At 41.1% G+C, this 23,744-nt stretch overlaps 1 protein-coding gene across 1 annotated transcript in view; it reads left to right on the top strand.

Moving 5' to 3' along the window:
- The first annotated feature begins 6,512 nt into the window (after positions 1 to 6,512).
- Positions 6,513 to 23,744, top strand: part of FSD1L (fibronectin type III and SPRY domain containing 1 like) — a 61,301-nt gene continuing 44,069 nt past the window's right edge. The window contains exons 1-3 of the mRNA XM_058523706.1: positions 6,513 to 6,628; positions 20,910 to 21,005; positions 23,359 to 23,490. Coding sequence (XP_058379689.1) covers positions 6,614 to 6,628; positions 20,910 to 21,005; positions 23,359 to 23,490 — 243 coding nt within the window. The 5' untranslated portion in view covers positions 6,513 to 6,613. The remainder of the gene's footprint in view (positions 6,629 to 20,909; positions 21,006 to 23,358; positions 23,491 to 23,744) is intronic.

Raw genomic sequence — 23,744 nt, forward strand, 5'->3', positions numbered from 1 at the left:
TACATATGTGCCCCTTTACCCCTTTTGCCCATCCCCCAACCCCCTTCCCCTCTGGTAACCACTAATCTGTTCTCTTTATCCATGTGTTTGTTTATCTTCCACATATGAGTGAAATCACGCAGTATTTGTTTTTCTCTGTCTGGCTTATTTTGCTTAACATCACCCTCAAGGTCCATCCATATTATTGCAAATGGGATGATTTTGTCTTTTTTATGGCTGAGTAGTATTCCTTTGTATATATATACCACATCTTCTTTATCCATTCATCCATAGAAGGCACTTGGGTTGCTTCCATGTCTTGGCTATTGTGAATAATGCTGCAATGAACATAGGGGTGCATAAATCTCTTTGGCTTGTCAATTTCAAGTTCAAGATAATTTTTTATGGCTGCAGAATATTCCATCTCCTGTATGTTCCAAAGTTTTCCTCCTACTTCCCCAGCATTTGGGCATTGAAGGTTGCTATTTCCATTCATTTCATCTCCATTTCCTGGAGTTGTTCTCATTTTTTCCTACCTTTGCTCAGACTGGTTCCTTGGCTTGGAAAGGCTCCTCTCTTCCCTTCTGTCTGCTTGTCTTAAATCCTACCCTTCCAGCTTAAATCCTGTCACCTTCCCTTTTCAAACTCCTATTGCTATGGAAAAGTTCAGATTGACTTTCAGAATGAGAGATGGATTTCACGAGACTTATTTCCCTAGGAAGTGCTGACACACTACCACCTGAACCTGACAGCCATGGCATTGCAGTATTGGAGGGCTCACAGACACCATTATTTCTTGGTGCTGAACTCAGGAGAATGGCTCATTTTAGGAAATAGTAATAGATAGCTAACATTTATTATGTACTTTGTTTATGTCAGGCATTATTCTAAGCACTTTACATCTATTGATATTTCTCTTCATGACAACCCTTTCAAGCGGGTGCTGTTAATACTCTCATTTTACAAATAAGAAAGTTGAGGTACAGAGAGGTTAAGAAATTGCCTAAGGCCACACAGCTGGTAAATGGTAGACTTGACATTTGAACTCAGATAGTCTGGTATCAGGGTCTGGGTACTCAGCCAATGCAATAGAAGTGCAGTCATTCACTATGGCCCTTTATCTCCCTAGTCTCAATCACCCGCTCTCAATCTGGCCCATACCATTTTCACAGCATATGCAGACAGAGAGGGGCTGCTGAGTAATTTTCTTACCAGGAACAATGAGCCTGTTCCTCTGTTGGAGAGACCTGGCTGGGTGCCAGCATCCTTTCACAATGAGGAGATCAACAGGCAGATAAATTTGCTTTGTTCTTGGTCATTCTCTGAATATGATGAGTCCAGAGACATTTTCAGAGCCACGTCAGGATGTGATGGAAACACCTGTGTCTGCCAGACCTCACTCATTTGTGTCCCCAGTGTCTAGCATAAAGCAGGCCATCACACATGGAGAAGGTATTGTGACATAGTAACATCGTAATGGCTAGAGTTGAGTTAACTCTCTTGCACTCTCCCAGGAAGGAGTGGGGCCTCTTGCAATGGATCATATGAGAGTGGGGGTGGGGAGAAGAGATTCAGAGTGCATTCCAGAGGTGAGTACAATTGCAAGGCTGAGTCAGAAAGAGAATAAATAGTTATTGGCCTCTAGTTTGCAGAATGATAGAACCTGAGGGTTCAGAAAGATGTTGAAGGTTATCTCTGCCAGGTACCCTTCCAGTGACTGATCCTGCTGTGACAGCTCTGCCAAGCAAATGCCCAGCCCCTTCTTGGATACCTCCACTGATGGGGAGCTCACTACCAAACAAAGTCCATTCCAGCTTTGTATGGCTCTGTTAGAAAGTTGGACTTCTTGTTGAGTGGAAATCTATCTTCCTGTAGCTTCCACCAATTGGGTCTAATTCTAGCATCTGTGGGATGCTAGAAAATAAGTGTGCTCCCTCTTCCACACAAGGGCCCTAGAGCAATTTGAAGTAAATGATCATGTCTCCCCTGAGTTTTTCTTCTCCAGGCTAAATATTCACAGGTGCTTTTTATTTTTCTTTTTATGTGGAGATGTTTATTTTTATTTTCTCTCTTTCTTCAGTGAAGTATAACTGACATACAATATCATAGTTTCAGTTGTGCATCATAGTGATTCAATATTTGTATACATTACAAAATGATCACCACGATAAGTCTAGTTACCATCTGTCACCATACAAAGTTATTACAATATTATTGTCTATATTCCCTATGACATTTATTTTATAACTAGAAGTTAGTACGTCTTCACAGGTGCTTTAATTCTGTCTCTTCTCACATGCTTTCCAGGCCCTTTGCCAGCAAGGTTCGTGACCACTGACTGCCTCCCACTTTTTTTTTTGTGAGGGAGATCAGCCCTGAGCTAACATCCATGCTAATCCTCCTCTTTTTGCTGAGGAAGACTGGCTCTGAGCTAACATCTATTGCCAATCCTCCTCCTTTTTCCCCCCAAAGTCCCAGGAAATAGTTGTATGTCGTAGTTGCACATCCTTCTAGTTGCTGCATGTGGGACGCGGCCTCAGCATGGCCCAACAAGCCGTGCGTCTGTGCGCGCCCAGGACCCGAACCCGGGCTGCCAGTAGCCAAGCGCGCGCACTTAACCGTTAAGCCACGGGGCCGGCCCTGCCTCCCACTTTCTTAGAGCTCTCCAAGTATGTGGCTAGACCACTCCACTGAGCGCCAGCCAATGTCAGAACAGAACCATCCTTTCCCTCCTATGAGAACTCAAATGTCGATAACAAGTTCCTAGGGTCAGAAATTAGTACTCTGAGTTCCAAGCGGTTCCAGGGCTTTTGGGGAAGTTTGGTTTTTAGTCAAAAGGGGGCAGGAAAAACAGAATTAATTAGGTTTCTATGGTTGGGAAGAGACGAGAATAGCTAATATTTTTTAAGTGCTTATTACATGCCAGACACTGCTAAACACTGAACATGAATTATCTCTTTGCATCCACACAACAACCCTTGTAGGTTTTCCTGTTAGGATGCCTATTTCTCGGCTGAAGAAAGTGAGGTTTAGAGAAGCTCAGGGTTTTCCTGGGCTAGGTGGCATATGCTACGACTCAGACCAGGTATTGACAGGGAGCAATGGGTGAAGATTTGGGGCTTCAACAAAGAACAGCATCCGGCCAGTGATTATGCCTCAGAAAAGCCAGGTATAACAGTGAAAAGGGGAGGTAGGGATGAGAATAGGACTCCTAAGGCCCCAAAGACCGAGAGGGACAAAGCCACGCAAGGGTGGCCCAGAAGGATATGATGTGCAGGGGACTAATAATAGTAACAGCTACCATTTGTTAAATGCGTTCTAAACCAGGCATTTTGCATACATAATCTCCTTTAATCCTCACAACAACCCTAACTGGGAATTCCTACTATTATGATCACTATGTTAAAGATGAGGAAATTGAGGCTCATTGAGGTTAAGTGACTCACTGAAAGCTACACGACTGGTAAGCAGCAGTGTCAGGATTTAAATTCAGACGGCTAACTCCAGGCCCACGGCCCTATACTGACTCCCAAAGGGGAAGACTGTTGGCAACACTTAAGGCAAGGAACTTTCTCTCCCAAGAGATGGAGGATTCTCAGAATTTATGAGTGAATTCAGGGCTGCAGGCAATGCCTGGCATAAGAGGACAGGGAACCTGGTTCTGGAAGAGACAACTTTGCCAGGCTGTTTACATCAGAGGTGCCCACCCTGAGGCTGTCCTATTTGAGATTTCCTCAGACAGGCGGTCCCAGAGGCCCAGGAACCTCAATCAAATAAATATCCATGGCTAGATATGCTGTCTCGGAATCAGAAACCTGAGTTGAACCGTTATGCCTCTGTAGTTCCTTTTAACAATTTGCTTTCTCTAGGTTCAGTGGTTCTCAAGCTTTAGTGCGCATCAGAATCACCTGGAGGACTTGTTAAAACACAGATTGCTGGACCCCACCCCTAGACTTTCTGATTTAGTAGGTCAGGGGATGAAGCCTGAGAATTTGCACTTCTGACAAGTTACCAGGTATCCCTGATGCAGCTGGTCCGGGGATCACATTTGAGAACAATGGCTTTAGTTTATTAGTAAAGCTGCTTTTGAAAACTTCTAAAGCAACCTGGCTGTGAAAAGGTTAAGTATGAAAAGGCAAAGGACTTGCCCATAAGCCAGAGCAGCGGGAGTGGGCTGGGGGTGAGACCTAGTGCCCAGCTAGGTGAGTGACTGCGGCGAGACCGCCCACATGGGCTGGGGAAGATAGAAGTCACAGCCAGAAGAGACTAGCTGTTCCTGGACAGGAACGAGGGGAAGCAGAAGGCCCGGAGTGAGCGGGGCAGGGGAGCCAGACTGGCCACAGAGCCAGAGATCTGGGGAGGGCAGAAGTCAAATAGGGTAGAGCTCTTGTCAAAAACTGCAGGCTCCTGGCTGGGCTGCAGGGAAAGAATGAGGGGAGCGAGGAGGCAAGGAGCCAGGAATGAGCTCTTGGGAGGTGACCTGCGACAGAATCTGGCGATCACATTTCAGCTGTGACTTACTGTCTCCAAAGCCTCTTTCTGCCTCCTCCTGTGGTTATGCCCACCAGTCATAAAGTGCCCAGGAGGTGCCCTCTGACAGTAGTGAGGTGAAGTCCTTGCAGCAAGAGAACTGGGCTCAGTGCTAAATGCCGTTTCTTCCCCTTAGTGGCGGGTCCCACAGTGGCAGGCAGGGGTAGGGCTGGGGAGCTCACAGTCAGGAGGTTTGACCTCTGATGTTCTCCAACCCCTAGGCTGCCTTTCTCCTTCATGGGAAACTGACTCAGCTGCAGTGCGTGCCCAGTGCGGAGAACGGCCTCTGTGGCTGCAGCAGTGCGCTAGTGGCTGGGTGCCTGGCTGCTCCCACTGCTCCTCATGGAATTAGGGCAGCTTGGATAGGAGCCTCCTTTCTCTTGGTACCAAGAAAGGGAGCATCTCTTTGCAAGACTGCATGCCATTACTCCTTTCAGCTGCAGGAGCAAAACTGCGCATGTAAGCCCTCCCTGGACCCTGGCCTTCAAGCACTACCCATCTAGCCTGAACCAAGTTCCTGTTTTCCCTTTTATGCCCTTCATCCTGTTTCTTGTACATGTCTGTCCAGCTAAAAAAGGATTTATTGAGTGCATACTAGATGGCAGGCTCTGTGCTGGGGATACAGATGGGGTAAAAGAAATCTCAACTCTCAAGGAAATCACAGTATAGTCGGGGAGACCCATGTATAGAGATAATTACAGCCTTGTAGGATAAATGCTGTTTCTTAAACATAGAGCTCGTGCCCTCTCAGGGCCTTTGTATTTGCTATTCCTTCTGTCTAGAATGTTCTTCCCCAGACCTTTGTATGGCTTATTCTCACTTCACTCAGGTCACTCCTGAGAGAGGCCTTCCCTGACCTTCCTATGGGAAATGGAGCCCTCACAGTTCTGAGTCCATTTACCCCATGTAATATTTCTTTATAGTGCCTCTAACCACCTCATGTTATTTATTTACCTATCTATCTATGTATCTATCTATGTATCTATCTATCGGTCAGCCTCCCATACTAGATTGTAAGCTCTCCAAGTGAGAGCAAGGCCTTGTCACTGCTGAATTCTCCATTTGCAGAGCTGGTACCTAACAGGTACTCAATATATATTTCCCTTTTGTTCATTCATTATAAAGGATTGCCCAGGTGAACTTTTCTGAGCCTCTCCAGAGTCATTAGAATGGAGGATGAAGCCTGTCTGCTTGGAGAAGAACATTTTCAAGCCTTCCTTCCCAAGCTTTCTACAATCTGGACTGTCTCCTCAGTTGAGACTGAGCAGGTCCACGAATAACTATAATTTACTGAGCACTAACTATGTACTAGGCACTTCAAATACGTTATTTAATCCTCACAATGCTCTGCAAAGTCAGCATTATTTCTTTTTTTACCGAATATGAAACAGGCTCAGGGAGAGTGACTTGCTCAAAACGACAGATAGCAAGGTGCCCAGGGGGGCTCTCGGGAAAGATCTACCAGGCTCCAGAGTCTTTTCACGTTCCCGCCACAGTCCTGCAGGCCCTTCCCATATTTCCACTACATTCCCATTCCAGCCCTTTTCTTCCCACGGGATAACTGGGGCTGGTCTGGCCTGGCTGCTCCTCCACGGCCAGTGTGGGGACGTGCTTCAGATGCGTGCACGAGAGGGGGCTGATCTGTCTCCAGGGCCAGAGCTTTCCTTCCCGTGGCCTCCCCACGGGCCCGGCTGTGGTCCATTCCAAGGCATGCAGCGCTCGCGCACGCCGGAGGGAAAAGGATGGAGGAAGGAAGGAGACGCGCCCTCAAAGGACCAGCAGGACCTAGAAGCGCGCACTGCCTCCCAGTACCCAACAACCCCCCGCCCCGGCCCGTCCCCGGCAGCGCGCAGGCGCGGGCGCTCCTCGCCCCCTCCCTTCTGCGGGCCGCCCTTTCACCCTGGCAACCGCGGCGCGACGGCGGCGCGCGCGGGGTGGGCGCGGACGGGGCGGCGCCGGTGCGCGCTGAGGCTGAGGGTGAGACGGAGGCGGCGGCCGAGGAGAGCTGCGGCCGCGGCAGCGGTCTTGGCGTGTCCCTCTTCCCTCCGCCTCCTTACGCGGTTCTGCGACGCGGTGTCGGGCCCAGCGGACTTAGCCCCTGGCCATGGACTCGCAGAAAGTAAGCGGGGGTGGAGGGTGCGGGCCACCGAGGCCGGGCGGAGGGTGGGCGGGGCGCCCGGGCGGGGTGGGCGGTGGGCGCGCTCGCTGGCGGGGCCCGGCGGGGCGGCGGGGGCGGCGTGGGGCGAGGCCGCCCGGCCTCCTTCCCTGGCCGGAGCGCGGCGGCGCCCGCAGGACTGCGGGGACCACGCCCGGTGACCCAGGCTGGCCTCTGCCCTGCACTTGGTCTTGGGCCCTGGCTCCTGAGGGCAAATGGCGAGCCGTCCCGTTTTTTTCCATCAATCCTTTTCTGCAGCCCTCTAGGCCCCCTTTGATTCTTGCAACATCCCAGCGTGCGAGTGAGGGTTCATGCCTCCTCAGCAGATGAGGAAACCGAGGCACATGGGCTCTCCCTGCTGACGCCGGAGCTGATGCTCTTGCCTCGACCCAGTCTTCTCCTCTTGGCACAGTACGTGCTTCTTTAGAACCAGATCTCCTTAGTACCGCCCCCCACCCCCCTCGGGACTAGTTCTTAAGCAGGTCTTAGTGCTTAGAGTTGGTTGAATTGAGAGAAAAGACCGACAGTTGTCAGGGCAGCGGTCCCACCCTCTTTGATCAGTTCAGTGTTGCTGGTCGGTTACCTTGGTGGTTGTGACATGTTTTATACTTTCTGAACAAGTTAATGAAAGGATATACAGAACTAGCTGTTTCAGTTAAGAAAAAAAAATATTTAGAGAACATAGCCAATGTTTTGAATATAATTAGAAGTGAGTTATTAATATTCAGTCATAATCCCTCTATAGAAATCAACCACCCTGCTCTCTTTTAGATTATAGTAATTGAAGTATAGCACAGTACAGGAAGGAAACACAAGTGTTATTAATAATGTAGCAGGGGAAAACAAGGGCATATCCAAGAGGCCATTCTTGTCTATTAGATAGAAAGCACTGGAAAGACTTATTAGAACAGTGTTTTCTATAATTTTGCCTGGATTCACCTCCTTGAGGAGCACTGAGGGCATGAGAGAATACTGTAGTGATGTGTTAAACATTGACTATTATAGTATTTAACAAAAGTGCACGTGATTTCATTGCGTGTGTGCATGTTGAAACTCAGTTGGGTATGCCCAGTTTTTATTTTCATGACTATTAGTAAGACATTTTAAAAAAATTACATTTTGTGTGTCTTGAATATATCTACATTTAAAACATCTCTTTCTAAATTTGTAAAACATTTCACAACTTATTAACTTCTTAGATAAAAATCATATGATATCTGAATGGACATTAGTTCAGGGTAAATGAAAGGGAAAGACTTGGAGTCCAGAGACTTGGGTTCCATGTCCTATTTACTAGCTCTGTCATATGGAGCAAATCACTTAACTGTGATTAATCTATTTCCTCATCTATGCAGTGGAAATAAGAATATTTTATAGGGTTATTGTAAAAATCAGGTAAAATAATTCATTATGAAAACACAGCGTTTTAAAGTTTACAAAGAATAAGTGCTAATGCATGCATTAATGCTAAAGCATGCATTATTTTAATGAGGACTCAAGAGTTGCAGGTTGTGACTCTTGCAAAGTCATACCAGTAGCCATAAGGTTAAGATTTGAACTTATTTGGTCTCATTCCAAATGATATGTTTGAGTACCTACAAGTACTGTGTGCAGTTTCTCCAGAGATAGCAAAGAATTAGGTGTTCTTTCTTACTGGTACTTATGTATCTTAATTTGTGATAACTTTGAGAATCAACTTTTCAATATTAGAAAATGTGTTGAATTTCGTTGGTGGTATCAAATAATATTTCTGATTAAAAAAATCTTTTGTTTTATAGCTTAAAACGAGTATCTGGTGTTAATGCTTATAACCAATTTAGTGCTCTGAATTTGAGCATCCTTTTCTTATGAATTACTACAAAATCAATTATATACCTCAACTAATAATGAACTAAACTGGATATTTAGTTCTCTTTAAATAAGACAGTAAGTATATACCCCTGGCATGATTTTTCTTTCCTGTTACATAATGTTACAATGACAATAATACCAGGGATGGTACCTCAGTCAGTATAAGGAAAATGATTAGGTACTGCAAGTAGCAAAGGGTGAGATGGCTTGAATATATACCTATTTGTAAGGCATTGGGATTTGGGCTTTAAATTTTAAGAGGGAGGCACTGGAGCCAGGTCTCCAGTCCTGTTTATGAGCGAATGATCTTAGGTAATTTGCTCTGTGTCTCCATTTCCTCATCTACAAAATAGAGATAATTGTATGTAACCTCAAAGGGTTATCGTGAGGATTGTGTTAATTGTTAAAAATCACTTGGTGCCTAGCACACATAAGTACTGTTAGCTGTTATTAATTTCGTAATCCTAACTTCAGAATAACTTGCTCTTTTTGTTGATAATTTGTATAACTATTTTTCTAAACCAGTCTAGTCATTTTTTACCTTTGTCCTTAAATTTTAAAGTATGTTTTCTGTTTTTTTATCTTTAATAAATGATTTCAAATGGTGGTGCCAAAGAAGAGTTGTTAAATCCTAATTGAAAGCGGATTGGAAGTTCTGACTCATTCAATCTGACAGTAGAGGTTAAGTTAACTGGACAGTCTTACAGAAGCTTGCTGGTGGCTAGTCAGCAAATGGATTAGCTTGACTAGCTGCTTTTTTGTCTGTGAAAATAACTTGGACTTCAGTGTTGTCTTAGCAACAGCCGCTCTGTTTGAGTAGGGGAAGAAAACATAATTGCCTGGGTATGGGTATGTAACACATACTGTTGGTTACAGAAGACCACAATGTTATCTTCTAGAAATAGACAGAGGGATTTTGTTTATATTGAGTTTCTGGGACACTTGTGAACAGGATGTGTTATGGATAGGTGGCTTTGTTTGACACTCAGACCTTTTGATTATATCCTTAAGTAGTTTTAAGATAAAATCCCAAAGTTTTCTTTACCTGATGAAATGTGTAGGTTCAAAGAAACCATTGAAACAAATAAGACATTTACACCTCTCTAGAATCTTGGTGCTTAGAATTTGATAATTTAAGTTAAATTTTTGTGCAGGAGATCATTCACATTCACAGGGGTTGCATTTCTAGGATAGGTACATGCTGTGAGAATAATAAAGGTGGAGAGGAGGGGGTAGGGCTCCCAGAGGAAGGATGTCACCACGAGCATGCATTGTCAATTGTTTACTTTTCCCCACTTTTTGCTGCTTTATTCTTTACTTTTTACTTGGAAAGGGGTGGTGGTAGTCAGGTGAGGCCTGACTGTATGAGACTGGAGAAACCTAGGTGGGGAGATTGAACTGAGTAGGGGAGTTTTAAAGCATGACAACCTGCAGCAAGTAGCGTGTCTACACTTGGCTTCCTTCTCCCGGTTTTCTCCTCTACCCTGGTATTTGTTATCCTTTGCCTTCGTATCATACCCTAGCAGTTCAAAGAACCTCCACCATATCCAGATAACCCACCAACTGTCTCATGTTCTAAAATTACTCCTCTTTCTTGGTGAAAAAAATATTTCCTGAGGAAAGGAAGAAAAATGAAATTTGAGTCGTGTTCTGCATCTAGCATTGTGTTAGAGTGCTTTAACTCTCACAATAGCTTATTCCTGTTGCATAGATATGGAAAGTGAAACTCAGAGAGGTTAAGTGACTTTTTCAGAGTCACACAGCTAGCAAGTGGTAGTCTGGATTCAAACCAGGTCTTTCTTCATAGGCTAAGTTTTTTTCATTACCCCTCTCGTGGTCTGAATCCTTTGCCTTAAAATGATGCTATGGTAAAAGTAGTTAAAACTTAAGATTTAACAGGAATAAACACCTATAAAGTAGTATTTTTTTTGTTTAAGAAGCTAGTTAAGTCTACTGAAAACAGTTGGTAGAAAGTGTAGAATATGATTTAGATAAAAATCTGGAATTTAGCCTCTCTTGCTGCCCCAAATAAGGTTATTATTTTTCTGTAGTATATAAATCTCCCCTCTCTCCACCTCTTTTTCTTTTTCTTTTAATTTTATTGATTTTTTTTAGGAAGATTGGCTCTGCACTGACATCCATGCCAGTCTTCCTCTTTTTTTTTTTTCTCCCCAAAGCCCCAGTGCATAGTTGTGTATCCCAGTTGTAGAGCTGTAGCTCTTCTGTGTGGGACGCTGCCTCAGCATGGCTTGATGAGTGGTGAGTAGGTCCGCGCCCAGGATCTGAACTGGTGAACCCACGCCACCGAAGCGGAACGTGCGAACTTAACTGCTACACCACTGGGGTGGCCCCTCTTTTTCTTTTTTGAGGGAAGGGCTTAGCTTTCTAAAGTAGAGCTGTGAACAGGAAAGTATAAGTGGGGTTTTCTACACCCCAGCCAAGCACAGCTGCCGTCATTCCAATGAAATGGATCAAAGTAATCTGGGAGGTACAAGGCATGAGGTGCCCTCTTCAAAGGACCATATGACATAATCGTGATCACTATATTTAAATACAGATATCTTCATTTTTTATTGAACTTGCAGTTTTAAAAAATTAGAAATATAGTGAAGCAGACCTTTTTTTTTTTTTTTTTTTGAATTTTAGCACAATGCTTTTTTGCAATGCCTGGCTGAGTGTAAGGAGGATTATTTATGCCACAAACTCATAGTGAATGTTTGCCATAGTGATAGATATTCCACTCCAACCTAGGGTGGACAAAAAGTTGGTAGATTTTGTCTCTGGCTTTCTTTTTGTATGTTTTACACCCTCAGTTGGCACTTCTTCCCAGCCACAAAGTTCTGATAGAATCTGGTCTCAGTTATCGATACTTGTTGATTAATAGCTAATTATATTTTGAACTAGTTTATAATAAAGTGGTGGCACAGCCAGCCTTTTGTTACATTGTGAGTATGAGTAATAAAAGTTTATTGTAAGAAAATAGAAAATATAGATAAATGAAAATAAAATAAAAATCACCCATAATCACATCACCCAGAGATAACCTCTTTTAACGTTTGTATGTATTACATTCCAGTCTTTTTTTTATGCCTATAGAAACTTAAAAAAAACTATGGTATCATGCTATGTATATTGCTTTATACATTTGCCTTTTACTTAATGTGTTATGAATCTTTTACCATGTTAATATCATTCTACACCACTTTTAATGATTCAGTAGAATTCTTTTGTATGGATTTTTAGTCAGTATCCTTTTGTTGTGGATTTATGTCAATCCCAATCTTTTAATGTTAAAAATAACACTGAGGTGAACATCCTTGTAGCCAAGTCTCTGCTTATACCCTTATTTACTTAGAATAAATTAGTAGAAATGGAGTTACTGAGTCAATGTGTATATACTTTTGAAAATCTTTGATGTATATTGCCAAGTCGCCCTTCAGAAGCGTTTTGTCATTTTATACTGCTACTAGCAGTACCTGTGACTACCCCCATCTCTACTTCCCCTCCCTTAAATAGATGATGGAAGCTCTGGTTTCCTTGGCTGAATATGAGCTTCCTATATTTCAATGGATGGAACATCCACTTCAAAGGTCACTGAATATGGATAAGGCTTCTTCAGTCTCTGACGCGCTATATTTCCTCAAATCCTAGATGAGAGAGTACCTCCTCTTCTGGCCTCGTATCTTACAACTGGTCTCAGGGTGGAAAGGCAGTATTCCCGACCAGGTCCTTCATTGGATTTTTTTCTGTGGTTCACCTTGGTGGCATCCGTATATGAGTAGTGTTCCCAATTGTTTAATTGTTAGAGAGGGCGTGGCTTTCTACCAGTTAACTATTTATGATCAGATTCCTGAATTCCTTAACAGTGTATAATTGTCCTTTTTAGCTCTTTGAATTACATCTGAGCACAGTACTCTTGTTTTTGTTGCTATAGCTATGATCAACTGGTAAGATTCTGGTTGTCTAGTTTATCAGCTAGTTGGAGTCTTCTGGATTTCAACTCTTGCTGCCTAATTCAAAGGAGAGGTCTGCTGTGTGGAGTGATGCAGGTGGCATCATTCCTAGTGGTGTTAGGGTATTTTCCAGGAATGCTGTGTGCTGGCTTCATTGATCCCTTTGCTCTGGTTGCAGAAACCCTGTGATTGTTTTGTACAGTCCCCAGCAGTGTAAGCAGCCTAGGGTAATGTAAAAGTACAGGCTCTGGAGGCAGCTTCCTGGATTTAAATTGTGACTGCCACTTGATAGCTGTGTGACCTTAAGAACGTTTCTTTTTTTTTTTAAATCTTATTTATTTTTTGTGAGGAAGATTGGCCCTGAGCTAACATCTGCCAGTCCTCCTCTTTTTTTTGTTTGCTGAGGAAGACTGGCCCTGGGCTAACATCCGTACCCAGCTTCCTCCCCTTTATATGGGACGCTGCTGCAGCATGGCTTGACAGGTGGTGTGTCGGTGCGCGCCCGGGACCCGAACCGGTGAACCCTGGGCCGCCGCAGCGGAGCGCGCGCACTTAACTGCTTGCACCATTGGGCTGACCCCAAGACAAATACCACTTTTAAAAAATCTATTGTGGTGATTGAAGAGATATTCCATGTTAATAGCTTAGCATGGTTCCTGGTACATAGAAAGAGCTTAATGAATACTAACTGAAATGGCTATAATAATGGTTTGACTCCCTTAAATTGTAGATTGATTAGTGATATTTGCAGTGGTTCTAGATTTGTATATCTCAGCTGTCTGGAAAACTAATGTAGAATTTGAATCAGAAATCTTCTCCTGGTCTGAGTAGATACTGGTGAGAAACCCTTATATCAAAGTGTTTCTTTAGTAATGAACGCTTGGTTATTGATGCCCCTGGATTCACAGTAGCATATAAACCTGGGTGTAATGGTTTTCTGCCACTGGTTCTAAGAACAGGCAGTTTTTGCATCGTAACTTTGGGGGCTGGTTGCACTGGATAGTTTCCAGTTAAGTAGCTCGAGTTGGCAGAGTTTTTTGTTGGATAGAGCAGAATTAAGGCTCACGTTTGAGTTTGTCATCTTCGTATATATTAAACTAAAACCAGTAGAACCATGCCATTTCAAATGGTGAAAGTCGTTGTGTTCTCAGGCTTATAAGATGATCTGCCTGTAGTAAGAATAGCTGTTTCTGTTGCCCTTGTATCTGGCAGGGTGGTGCGTGTTACAACCTGTTGATCAGTTCCAGTTTTTTTCAATCTTGAAGTAAAATCTTAGTCCTTTCGGTGCCCTTAGATGTTCTGACCTCCTTTTCATGAACTTGTGATCTTTACTTTCAGGTAATACGGCACAGACTTAGGAGTCAGACTGCCTTCATTTGAATCCTGGCTCAACCACATATTAGGTCTGAGATCCTGGGCAAGCTACTTAAGCTCTCTATACCTCAGCTTCTGAATTGGAAAATGGGGATAATAATAGTATCCTACCTCATAGATTCGTGAGAGGATTAGGTGAATTAATATATGTAAAGAGCTTAAGATAGTGCTTGGCACTGAAGAGTATAAAAGAGTTATTATTATTTTGCTCAAAGTCTATTGATTTTGCTTTTACATCACATAATTTATTGTGGCTATAAGCATAACTTTAAGCTATGCTCCTTTGAAGAGGGGATCTCATGCCTGTACATCCCAGATTACTTTGATCCATTCCATAGGAATGATTGCAATCATGCTTGGCTGGGGTGTATAAAACAATTTCTTGTTAGAATAGCAGTTACCTTAGCCTAATTCCATAGTCAAGTAATTGAGAGGCTTAATCCTGATACAGTAGGTTTTTTTGAGGTCCTCATAACTGTGGTGCATGACCAGAGGTTAATGGCTAAGACTGCCTGTGCACACTTCCTCTGGAGACATATGTCCTATATATTTTACTATGATCCAGCAGAATGTTGTCAAAGCGTATCTTCAGCCTATATCACCTTAGTTATGGCCACGTGAAGTCTTGTAAAATACAGTTATCTTATGTAGATAAGCTTTAGATCATTAATATTGCCTTTATCCATCTGTGACTGTCAATCACTTTATCCATCAGTGTTTGGAAGGTAATGGGAGACTTGAGATCTAAGATGAAATTTGAGACCCTTTCAGGTTGATAGAATTCCACGGAGCAGATGAAAGTTGTCTTTGCCCTCCTTCACCATCAGGTTTTGGTAATAAAAGAAATGAGGCAAATATATACCACAATAGGCTTATTCTATAACAATACGTTGTGTATATGTTTTAGGATGGTGGTTATAGGCAGAGGAACTGATAAATGTGAGAAGCAAGGCTTATTAGAGAAACTTACAGCAGACTACTGCAGCTGGAATACAGCAAGCAAGAGGAAGTCTGGTGTGAGCTGAAGCAGGTGAAGTAGGTAATGAGAAGATCAGGCAGGGTCTTACAGGTTATGTAAGGTCATGTTAAAGGTCATGTTAACAGGTTATGTTAAAAGATTTTCGATTTTGTCCAAGGAGCAGTGGGAAGCCATTGAAGATTATTAAGCAGAAAGAGTGATGCTATCATATTTCTCTAGCTGCAGTGTAGAGAACTGATTATTGGGGAGACAGAATGGATCAGAGGCCAGTTAAGAAGTTTTGCAAGAGCATAAATTGAGATATGATATTGACTTGTACTAAGACAGTAGTAGTGATTATAGAGCTAGTTAGGGGTAAAATCTGTAGAACTTGCTGAGTGCATGCAGAGCAAAAGTGAGAAGAGAGGATATGATGATGGCCTAGGTTTCTGGGTTTGCAGCTGGTAGTGCCATTCAGAGAAAGAACACTGGCTCAGGTTTATTGGGGGACATTATGACATGTTGAGTTTTGAAGTGAGACATCCAGTTGGAGATTTCAGGTAGGCAGTTGGGTTAAAATGGTCTGGAGCTCAGAGGAGAGGCACTGTATCTAATGGTGCTCTGTTTGTGCGCAGCTTATATTGCATTCATTGAGACTTCTGGCTTTGCGTTTCCTCTTCAACTTTATCAGTTACGTGTGTCTTCGTTATAACAGCTGCTGATTAAATTTGGAGGCCCTACAGGGGTAGAGTAGAAAACTCAATGCGTTATAGTATCCGTTATTCTTTTCTGCCCCTTTCTCTAAGTTTCTGAATATAGAATATGTAGATTACCTGCCCTGGCATGTTGCCGGCCATATTTAGAAAACACTTTAAAAATTCTGCTGGATTTGGTACCTATTCAACCAGCCTCCCCTTGCATACCTCCTATATTAGGCACACACTGTCCCTGTATACACGTCTTCCCTGACTCCTACCACCTGGAGAAAACTTGAGCTTCATGTCACGTACACAAGCTAGGTTTAAGTTTCAGAACTCAGCTCATAATCCTAATCCTTTAGTTTTCTTTTTTTCCTGAGGGAGATTTACCCTGAGCTAACATCTATGCCAATCTTCCTCTATTTTTTTTTAGTACGTGGGCCACCAGCACAGCATGGCTGCGAGCAGAGTGATGTAGGTCTGCGCACTGGAATCGAACCTTTGCTGCTGAAGCGGAGCGCACCGAACTAACCACTAGGCCACCAGCGTTGGCTCCTAATCCTTTAGTTTTTATAAATTTTGGTGTTGGTGGTAGTTTGTCTTAAATATTTTGGTTGCTTGTAATTTGTTTTCCAGTTCTATGGAGCTCCGCATTTCTTAGTTCTTTCTATCTTCATGCCGTTTCCACCCTAGGTCTAGCTAGTCCCTGTCCTTGTGAGGGCCAGGGTTGTTGAAGCCCTGGTCCCCTTCCTAATTTATTTCTCAGCCCTCCCTGATGAACTCTCACTGTAGTAGAATACTAAATGTGAGCTCTTGGTTACACTCTTTTGCATTTGCTTATTCTCTCCACAATGACAGAGTAAAGGGCAAGTGGCTTCAGAGCTTCTGGAGCCCTTGTCTCAGCAGCCTGCCCTTGGGACACTTTGAGGATACTGCCCTTTTTTTCTTTTAAGCTCACAATAGCTTAGGGTAGAGGCAGCACTTTATCTGTGTTAGTTACCAAGGTCACATTGGTTGCTTTGGGTTCTGACTCTTAGTCATCCAGATGATTGCTTCTTCTGCAGCCATGTTTACTGATGCATTTGGTAGCTGTGAAAATATAGGTGACCTTAAATGCTGAGGCTCCAAAGCCCTCTACAGATGGCTTGTCCATTCTTCCAGCATCTTAGTGGTGCATATTACAGCAAAGGCTCTGAAGCTCTCCTCACCTAGGGATTGGAGTAGCACCGCCCTGAGAATCTTAGCCTTCAGTCTTTGTTACTTCGGCAGTAAGATAAAGCTGCCTTTCTTAGGACATGGGCCCTTTATCTGGGTGTTCTGTGATAGACCCTCGTGCTGTGCTAGAACTCCCAGTTAAATTCAAAATGTGAGCCATAGAGTGTTCTCTCTTCAAAGAATGAAGTGATGTTTCCCGGAAATACTGTATCAGCCCTTAAAGACCTTTGCTTTTTTTCCCAACCACTTTCTGGGGGAGTGTAGTACTTTTAAAGCGTTAGGTAATTCATATAGAATACCAGTCCCCCAAAAGCTTTAACACACATCGTAGGATTTCTTTTCAGAAGTATTGCTGTTAGTACTTCTTGGGCCGATACAAATGAGAAGGGTCACTTTTCGTTCTCTGGTGATAAGCAGAATTTTGAATGAATTAAAGGGGAATGGTAAAGATAAGATTAACCGTGATCTAAGAGTATTATATCTTGGAGGTATGGAACAGTCTCATTCCCCAAGGATGGCATTATCCTGATGGTTCTTTAAGTTTGTATAACTCATACGTCAGCTGTCCTCAGGTGCAGTCTTGTTTTTGTCAGATGCCAGCCTTGACGTGGACGTTTGTACGCTGTGATCCCCAGAGTCTTTTCTAACCAAAACCAGTGGGCAGTGTAAGTTTTACGGGAAAGAAGAGTATATTTCTCCCTTTATTATGGTATTAGGGGGATCCCCAAAGAGTGCTGCTGATGCTCCAATTTTTTTTGAGAGGTGGTGGTATTATCATATTACCTTTCCATTTCTAGAGGTAATATTTACATAAATAAAAACTGAGAAATTAGTGAAATTCTGGTAAAGAAACTTAGTTGTAACATTTTAGCTTATATCCACATTCAGCTATTATAAGTCAAGAATCTGGCATAACGTGAGCACACATAGAAATTCTGGTATTCCATGAAACAAGTTCAGAAATCTTTTAGGTTATTATTAATTGCAAATTAAGCAGCTCAATATAAGATCTTTGCCCTATCCCCACACTTGGAAATATGTGGAGTGTTTGGGTGGTATAGGTTTCTAAGGCTATGTTGTCCAGTATGGTAGCTTCTAGCCACATGTGGTTATTGAGCACTGGAAATGTGACTAATTTGAATTGCAATGTGCTCTAAGTGTAAAATACGCATTAGATTTTGAAGACTTAGTACCAAAAAGAAAGGAAGGAAGGAACTCAGTAATTGTTAAATATTGATTACATGTTAAAATGATAATATTTTGGGACAGTTGGCTTAAGTAAAATATTAAAATTAATTTCATCTGTTTCTCTTTTACTTTTTTGATGTGGCTGCTATTGGCTCTCACTCTATTTCTGTTGAACAGTGCTGCTTTAAGGAGAAAGAGAATGTTGCAGTTGGTAAAGGCAGTATTTTGCCCTCTGACATCACTGTTAGAACAGTCTGGGGGCCGGCCCGGTGGCACAATCGGTTAAGTGCGCGCGCTCTACTGCAGCGGCCCGGGGTTGCCCTGTTCGGATCCTGGGCTCGCACCGACGCGCTGCTTGTCAAGCCATGCTGTGACGGCGTCCCATATAAAGTAGAGGAAGATGGGCACAGATGTTAGCCCAGGGCCAGCCTTCCTCAGCAAAAAGAGGAGGATTGGCAGATGTTAGCTCAGGGCTGATTTTCCTCACAAAAAAAAAAGAACAGAGTGTTAACTTTCAGTAGGTGGGTAACTCTTAAAGGTATAAAGGGTTTAGCTTGAAGACCTAAAATTAGAGCATTTAGATGTCTTGGACTATACTCAGTAAATAGCAGGGGCTTAAAAAAGGTAGGAGGCTTCTCATTAAAATTTTTGGAGCTTAGAGCTTACCTAGCTGGGACATTATGCTTCAGCTATCTCCAAAGAGTTTTTGCCACAAAATCCCACCAATACAGTTTGCTACTAAACTTAGACAAAAAATAAGTAAAAGTGGAAAACTATTTTGTGCGAGGGAGATTTTTTTCGTGCTCTGAATTAGATCTGCCTTTTTTTATATACCAATGTTTCACAGTTTTTTTGTGGAATTTCCTTCAGTTTTTATTGAATTCACATATATCTTGGTGATTGAAATTTTGTTGTTGGGTTGAATTCATTGGGCCTGGCTCCTCCTTTTTGTAGGATAAGATGTTTTCCAGAAGACTCTTCAACTCCTGTTCTGATAGAATATTGAAGTTCACTAGTTATACCTAGCAGTGGACAAAGCTTAAGCTCAAGCTGTGATTCTCTACTGTGAAAATTCTAGCAGTTTATATGTCATTGAAGAATCTTAGCAAACCAGATTTTTAAAAGAATATATAATTTGTTGTATGGGTATTTCATATGATGGGCAAATTGGTTAGAATTAGAGCGTTCTAAAGTGGTAAAGAACATGGGCTTTGGAGATAGACTGAACGTAATCTTTATCTTACTAGCACTGTTACTTTGGGCAACTGGTTGAATCTCCATTTTCTTATCTGTACAATACGGATGTAACCCTGCCGTTAGGATGAATAGAAGGGGAGGCGGATACAGTCCATTAACCAGAAAGAGCCCAGTCTTAATTGAAGCTTACTATACACAGTCTGAGAATTGTGCAGAACCATTTTTAACTGTTCCATTGTGTTGTTTTTAAATATATATAGAGCCTCTCTTGGATGAATACTTGGAAGACTCTTAAGTCCTCTGCCCTCCTTTTCTACATCTCTGCACTACCACTTGTGCCTCCAATGTGCCCACCCCTCCCCCAAGTCCTGGCTCCATTCTGCCAGGTGCAAATCTTGGTGCATCTGTTTCTGGGAGGACTACCGACAGGATAAACAGCTAACTCTTGGTGTCGGTCTTCTTTCATAACATAACTTTATAGTGGTGTTATACTAAAATACCATCAGTAGTGAGGATGGAAAGAAATAGTACAGATAAGTGAACATCCCTAGGCAGCCCCAGGGATGATGATAATACCTACTTATCTCCAGGGATTGTTGTGAGAATTAAATGAGAACTGTTGTAACTATTTTTAATTTTTCACTACAATAAAGCTTTATGAACATTTATATAAAATGTTATCCTTTTATCAGATTATTTCCTGAGCTCTTTATATATAGACTTTTATCAATATCTGATTCTATTTTGAGGAGAACCTTTATCACACAAAATCTTATGGGAAATTATTACAATATTTATGCTTGAAGTGCTTACAGAAACAAGACTTGTGCTTTTGGGAAAATTATAAGGTAAAAGTACTTGCATTTCATTTTTACTGAGAATAGAAGCACCTTGTTTGAATTTTGCTATTACTACCCATGAAGAATTATTAAACAACTAGAGCCGTGCTGTCCAATATGACAGCACTTGTCACATGTGGCTATAAAAAGTGAAATTAATTAAAGTAAAAAATAAATAAATTTAGTTCCTCAGCTGCTCTGTTGATGCTTCAAGAGCCCATTAGCTTCATGTGGCTAGTGACCACCATATTGTATGGCACATATATAGGACATTTCCATCATCACAGAAAATTTTATTGGACAACACTGAACTAGAGATTATGAGAAAATTAAATAACCAACTGTTTTACTTAAATAGAAAGCATTATCAAAAAGTGAGATATTTGCTACTAAAATTACTTACCTTATTTATTATGGTTCCATAGCATCTGTAAATATGAATACTTGGAAGACTCTTAAGTCCTCTGCCCTTGTCTTTGCAATGAATGGTGTAATTTTAGCTACAAACTTATCATCTTTTGTGTTTCTAAAATATAATTTTTTTTTAATAAATAAATAAAATGTAAAATTTCAGTGTCTCTTTGCATTTATTCCTCATATCTTGATGTTGTGTTAGAAGCTTCCATTTGTATTTGCAGGGTTTAAGGATTTGGTTCTATTCCTTTGCCATGGCCTTATGACCTAAAATAATACTGTCGATATTAAATAATATTGATCATCTTCAGTGTGAAAGGTATAATTATGATTAAGTTGTATAATAGGAATAAGAGATTTTAAAGCAGTACAAATACATACCCCATGTTTTGTAAGTATTAGCCTTTGGAAATTCTGAACAATGAGGAGCTTTCCATTGTTCCTATTTATTATGTAATAGACTTTTACATAAAGGGTTTGTTTAGAGAATTGTTGTGAAGTTTGTAATTCTCTTTTATTAAAATATTGTAATATTTAATTTTTTGTTTTTTATCCTAGGAAGCTCTGCAAAGGATCATTTCAACTTTGGCAAATAAAAATGATGAAATTCAGAACTTTATTGATACACTAAACCAAACACTAAAAGGAGTTCAGGTATGAATCTTTTTTTAAAAAGTTTCTGTAAATATGTCACAATGAATGATTGTTGTGTCAAATCAGAAGTATAAATATACTCCATCAACGATGATTGATTAGATTATAGATTAATGGAGGTGAGAGCAGGGTTTTTAAATGGCAGATCGATAAATATGCTTTCCTGCTATTCCTTCATTATCCATGGAAAGATCAAATAGTAAGAGAAAAAGAAAACTGAAATAGTAGTTGCTAGGAAATATTGTAATTCTCACTTTTGTCTCTTTCCATTTTGTGTTTGTCTTTTCTAATTCCAGTGAAGAGCAAATTGTACCTTTTCAAAGGTACTGGGGAGCTAAACATTTCTTTTACAGTAAATAGTGGAAGGAAAATGTAGATGGTAAGAGGTCTGCTTGTAGAACTAGATAAAAGTAAAACATAGATGTAAAAGGTAAAGTGCCCAATGAGGAGAGAGAAGAATATGTAAGAAAATAGTCCCAGGTTTGGACAGATAATCCAACTGTAAGTAATCAAATGTTGATTGTGGAAGGGACTTTAAGATGATCTGGGGATGCTTTCCCATGAATGTGCCTTAAAGAATTTAAGGATCATTTCTTTGTGAAATAAACATAGAAGGTTTGTAGGACACTTGTAGACGGTGAATCCTTCCCTATGGTTTTTGTTTGTTTTAACCTAAGTAATTGCCTGGTTCTTGGCCTGTTAAACCTTATGGTCTTTGTAGTTTCTTTACTTCTGAATTTGCTGTGATTGAAGTTAGTTGATTATGATCTTCACCACTTTAACTGTCTTTCTCTAACTATTTCTTTGGAAAATTTGGTGAATACATGAATCCACTTTCTTTAAATAAGCAAAGCTAGTGGTTCTAAAACTTTTGATCTGTGGGCAAGAGAATCATGACATTTGACATCTGGAAAAAGAGACCTTAAGATAGAGCTAGCCCAGCCCATTTTTCTGGTAGACAAATTATTAGAACTCCACCTTAGCATCCAGAAAAAAAAATAGAGGGGGAATTAAGCTACACCCTTGTCGCTGAAGATTGGGGCATAAGAGGTAGTGTGCGAGAGACTGTAAGAATGTGCCAATTGGTTATTGAGGGAAAAAGAGTAGTTCAGTTCCTTTTTTACAGATGAATAAACTGAGGTCCAGGAATTTAATTGACTTGTCCAAGGTCACACTTTCTGTGTGGTAAATGTGGGATTTGGCTTAGGTCTTCTGCCTTCCAGACTGCACCTTTCTTCTTCCACAGCTTGTTCTTACCACTAAATAAACTAGTAAGATTATTAACACCACTTTTGGTAAGACTCCAGTGAGATGATGTCTGTTTTTTATAAACATTATAAGCAAAAGTTTGGATTATATTACAGTAGATTGTACGTATTAGTTCTCTTTACCAGTGTCAGTTTGCTTCTCTTAATTGAATGATTCATCTAAGTTGAAAAACTCCTTAAGATAATTTCTTTTATCTCATAATTGCCACAAGTATGGAGATTGCTTTTTTAGGGATTTCACAGATATTTTAAGTTATTTCTTGTTGAAATAGCAGCATCTTGCTTAATGAGGCAATGAGGGACTCTGGGAAGTCAACAGACTTGAAATGCTGTATCGATTCTGCCACTAGGGACTAGTTGTATGGTTTGGGCACATCACTTACGTATGTCTTTTAGTTCATAAAATTTAGGACTTTGACTACAAATTCTAGTCAATAGATGACTTCTGAGGTTCCCTCTAGCGCTAAAATTCACTGTTTGATAAAACTCAGGATCCAGTAAGGAATTGCTTAGTCTTTTAAGTTCTGTTTATCTTCTGTAAATGCGGTGTTTTAGACAACCTGAAAGATTTTAAAATTTGTGCAAAATCAGCCCCATCCCCATATGCCCAAACTGTTCCTCAGAGTTATGGAATCAGAATCTCTGGAATATTTTGTTAAAATGCTTCACTGTTGATTTTGATGCACACCAAAGGTTGAGAACCTTAGGTGTGCCTTAGGGTGCTTAGGGTCTGCCTTAGAGCCTGGGGGTCTGGACAGAGTTCATAGCCTTAAAACAACCTTTCACGCTGTCCTGTGGAAACAGTATTTTAAAAGGTGAAGAGTATGGTCTAGTCCATAAAAGGCTGCGTAACTCATAGCATAGCTGAAATAGTACTATCAGCATTAGCAGTGAGCTGCTTGGATTTATCTGATTTTAACCTTATGTCAAATATTAGAATTTTTTGATTTTTATGATGTTAGAATACTGAGATAGTTTATAATATGAATTTATTCTCTCCTTTGATAAGTGTATATCTTTTGGTGTCATAATGTTTGACAGCTCTTTTGTAAAATCATGTTTTGTTTTGTTTCCTTCTTAAACAGGAAAATTCTTCTAACGTACTTTCAGAGTTAGATGAAGAATTTGATAGTTTATACTCTATATTGGATGAGGTGAAAGAAAGTATGATTAACAGTATCAAGCAGGAACAAGCTCGTAAATCACAAGAGTTACAGGTGAGATCATGCAACTATTTAAATATGAATAATTTTAGTCTCTTTAATGCTTGATTTATTGAAAGGAAAAATTTGTGAATTTCTATGTATAACTGTACTTTTATCTTGTAGAAGAATGATTCTTAACTTTGTTTGGTCATAAAGTCTTTTTTTTTAATTGTGTGAAAAAATATACTATAAGATTTACCCTGTTAACCATTTTTAAATGTACGGTTCAGTAGTGTTAGCTATATTTACATTGTTGTGTAACAGAT

The sequence above is a fragment of the Diceros bicornis genome, chromosome 28, assembly GCF_020826845.1.
Source record: "Diceros bicornis minor isolate mBicDic1 chromosome 28, mDicBic1.mat.cur, whole genome shotgun sequence".
NCBI classification, from domain to species: domain Eukaryota; kingdom Metazoa; phylum Chordata; class Mammalia; order Perissodactyla; family Rhinocerotidae; genus Diceros; species Diceros bicornis.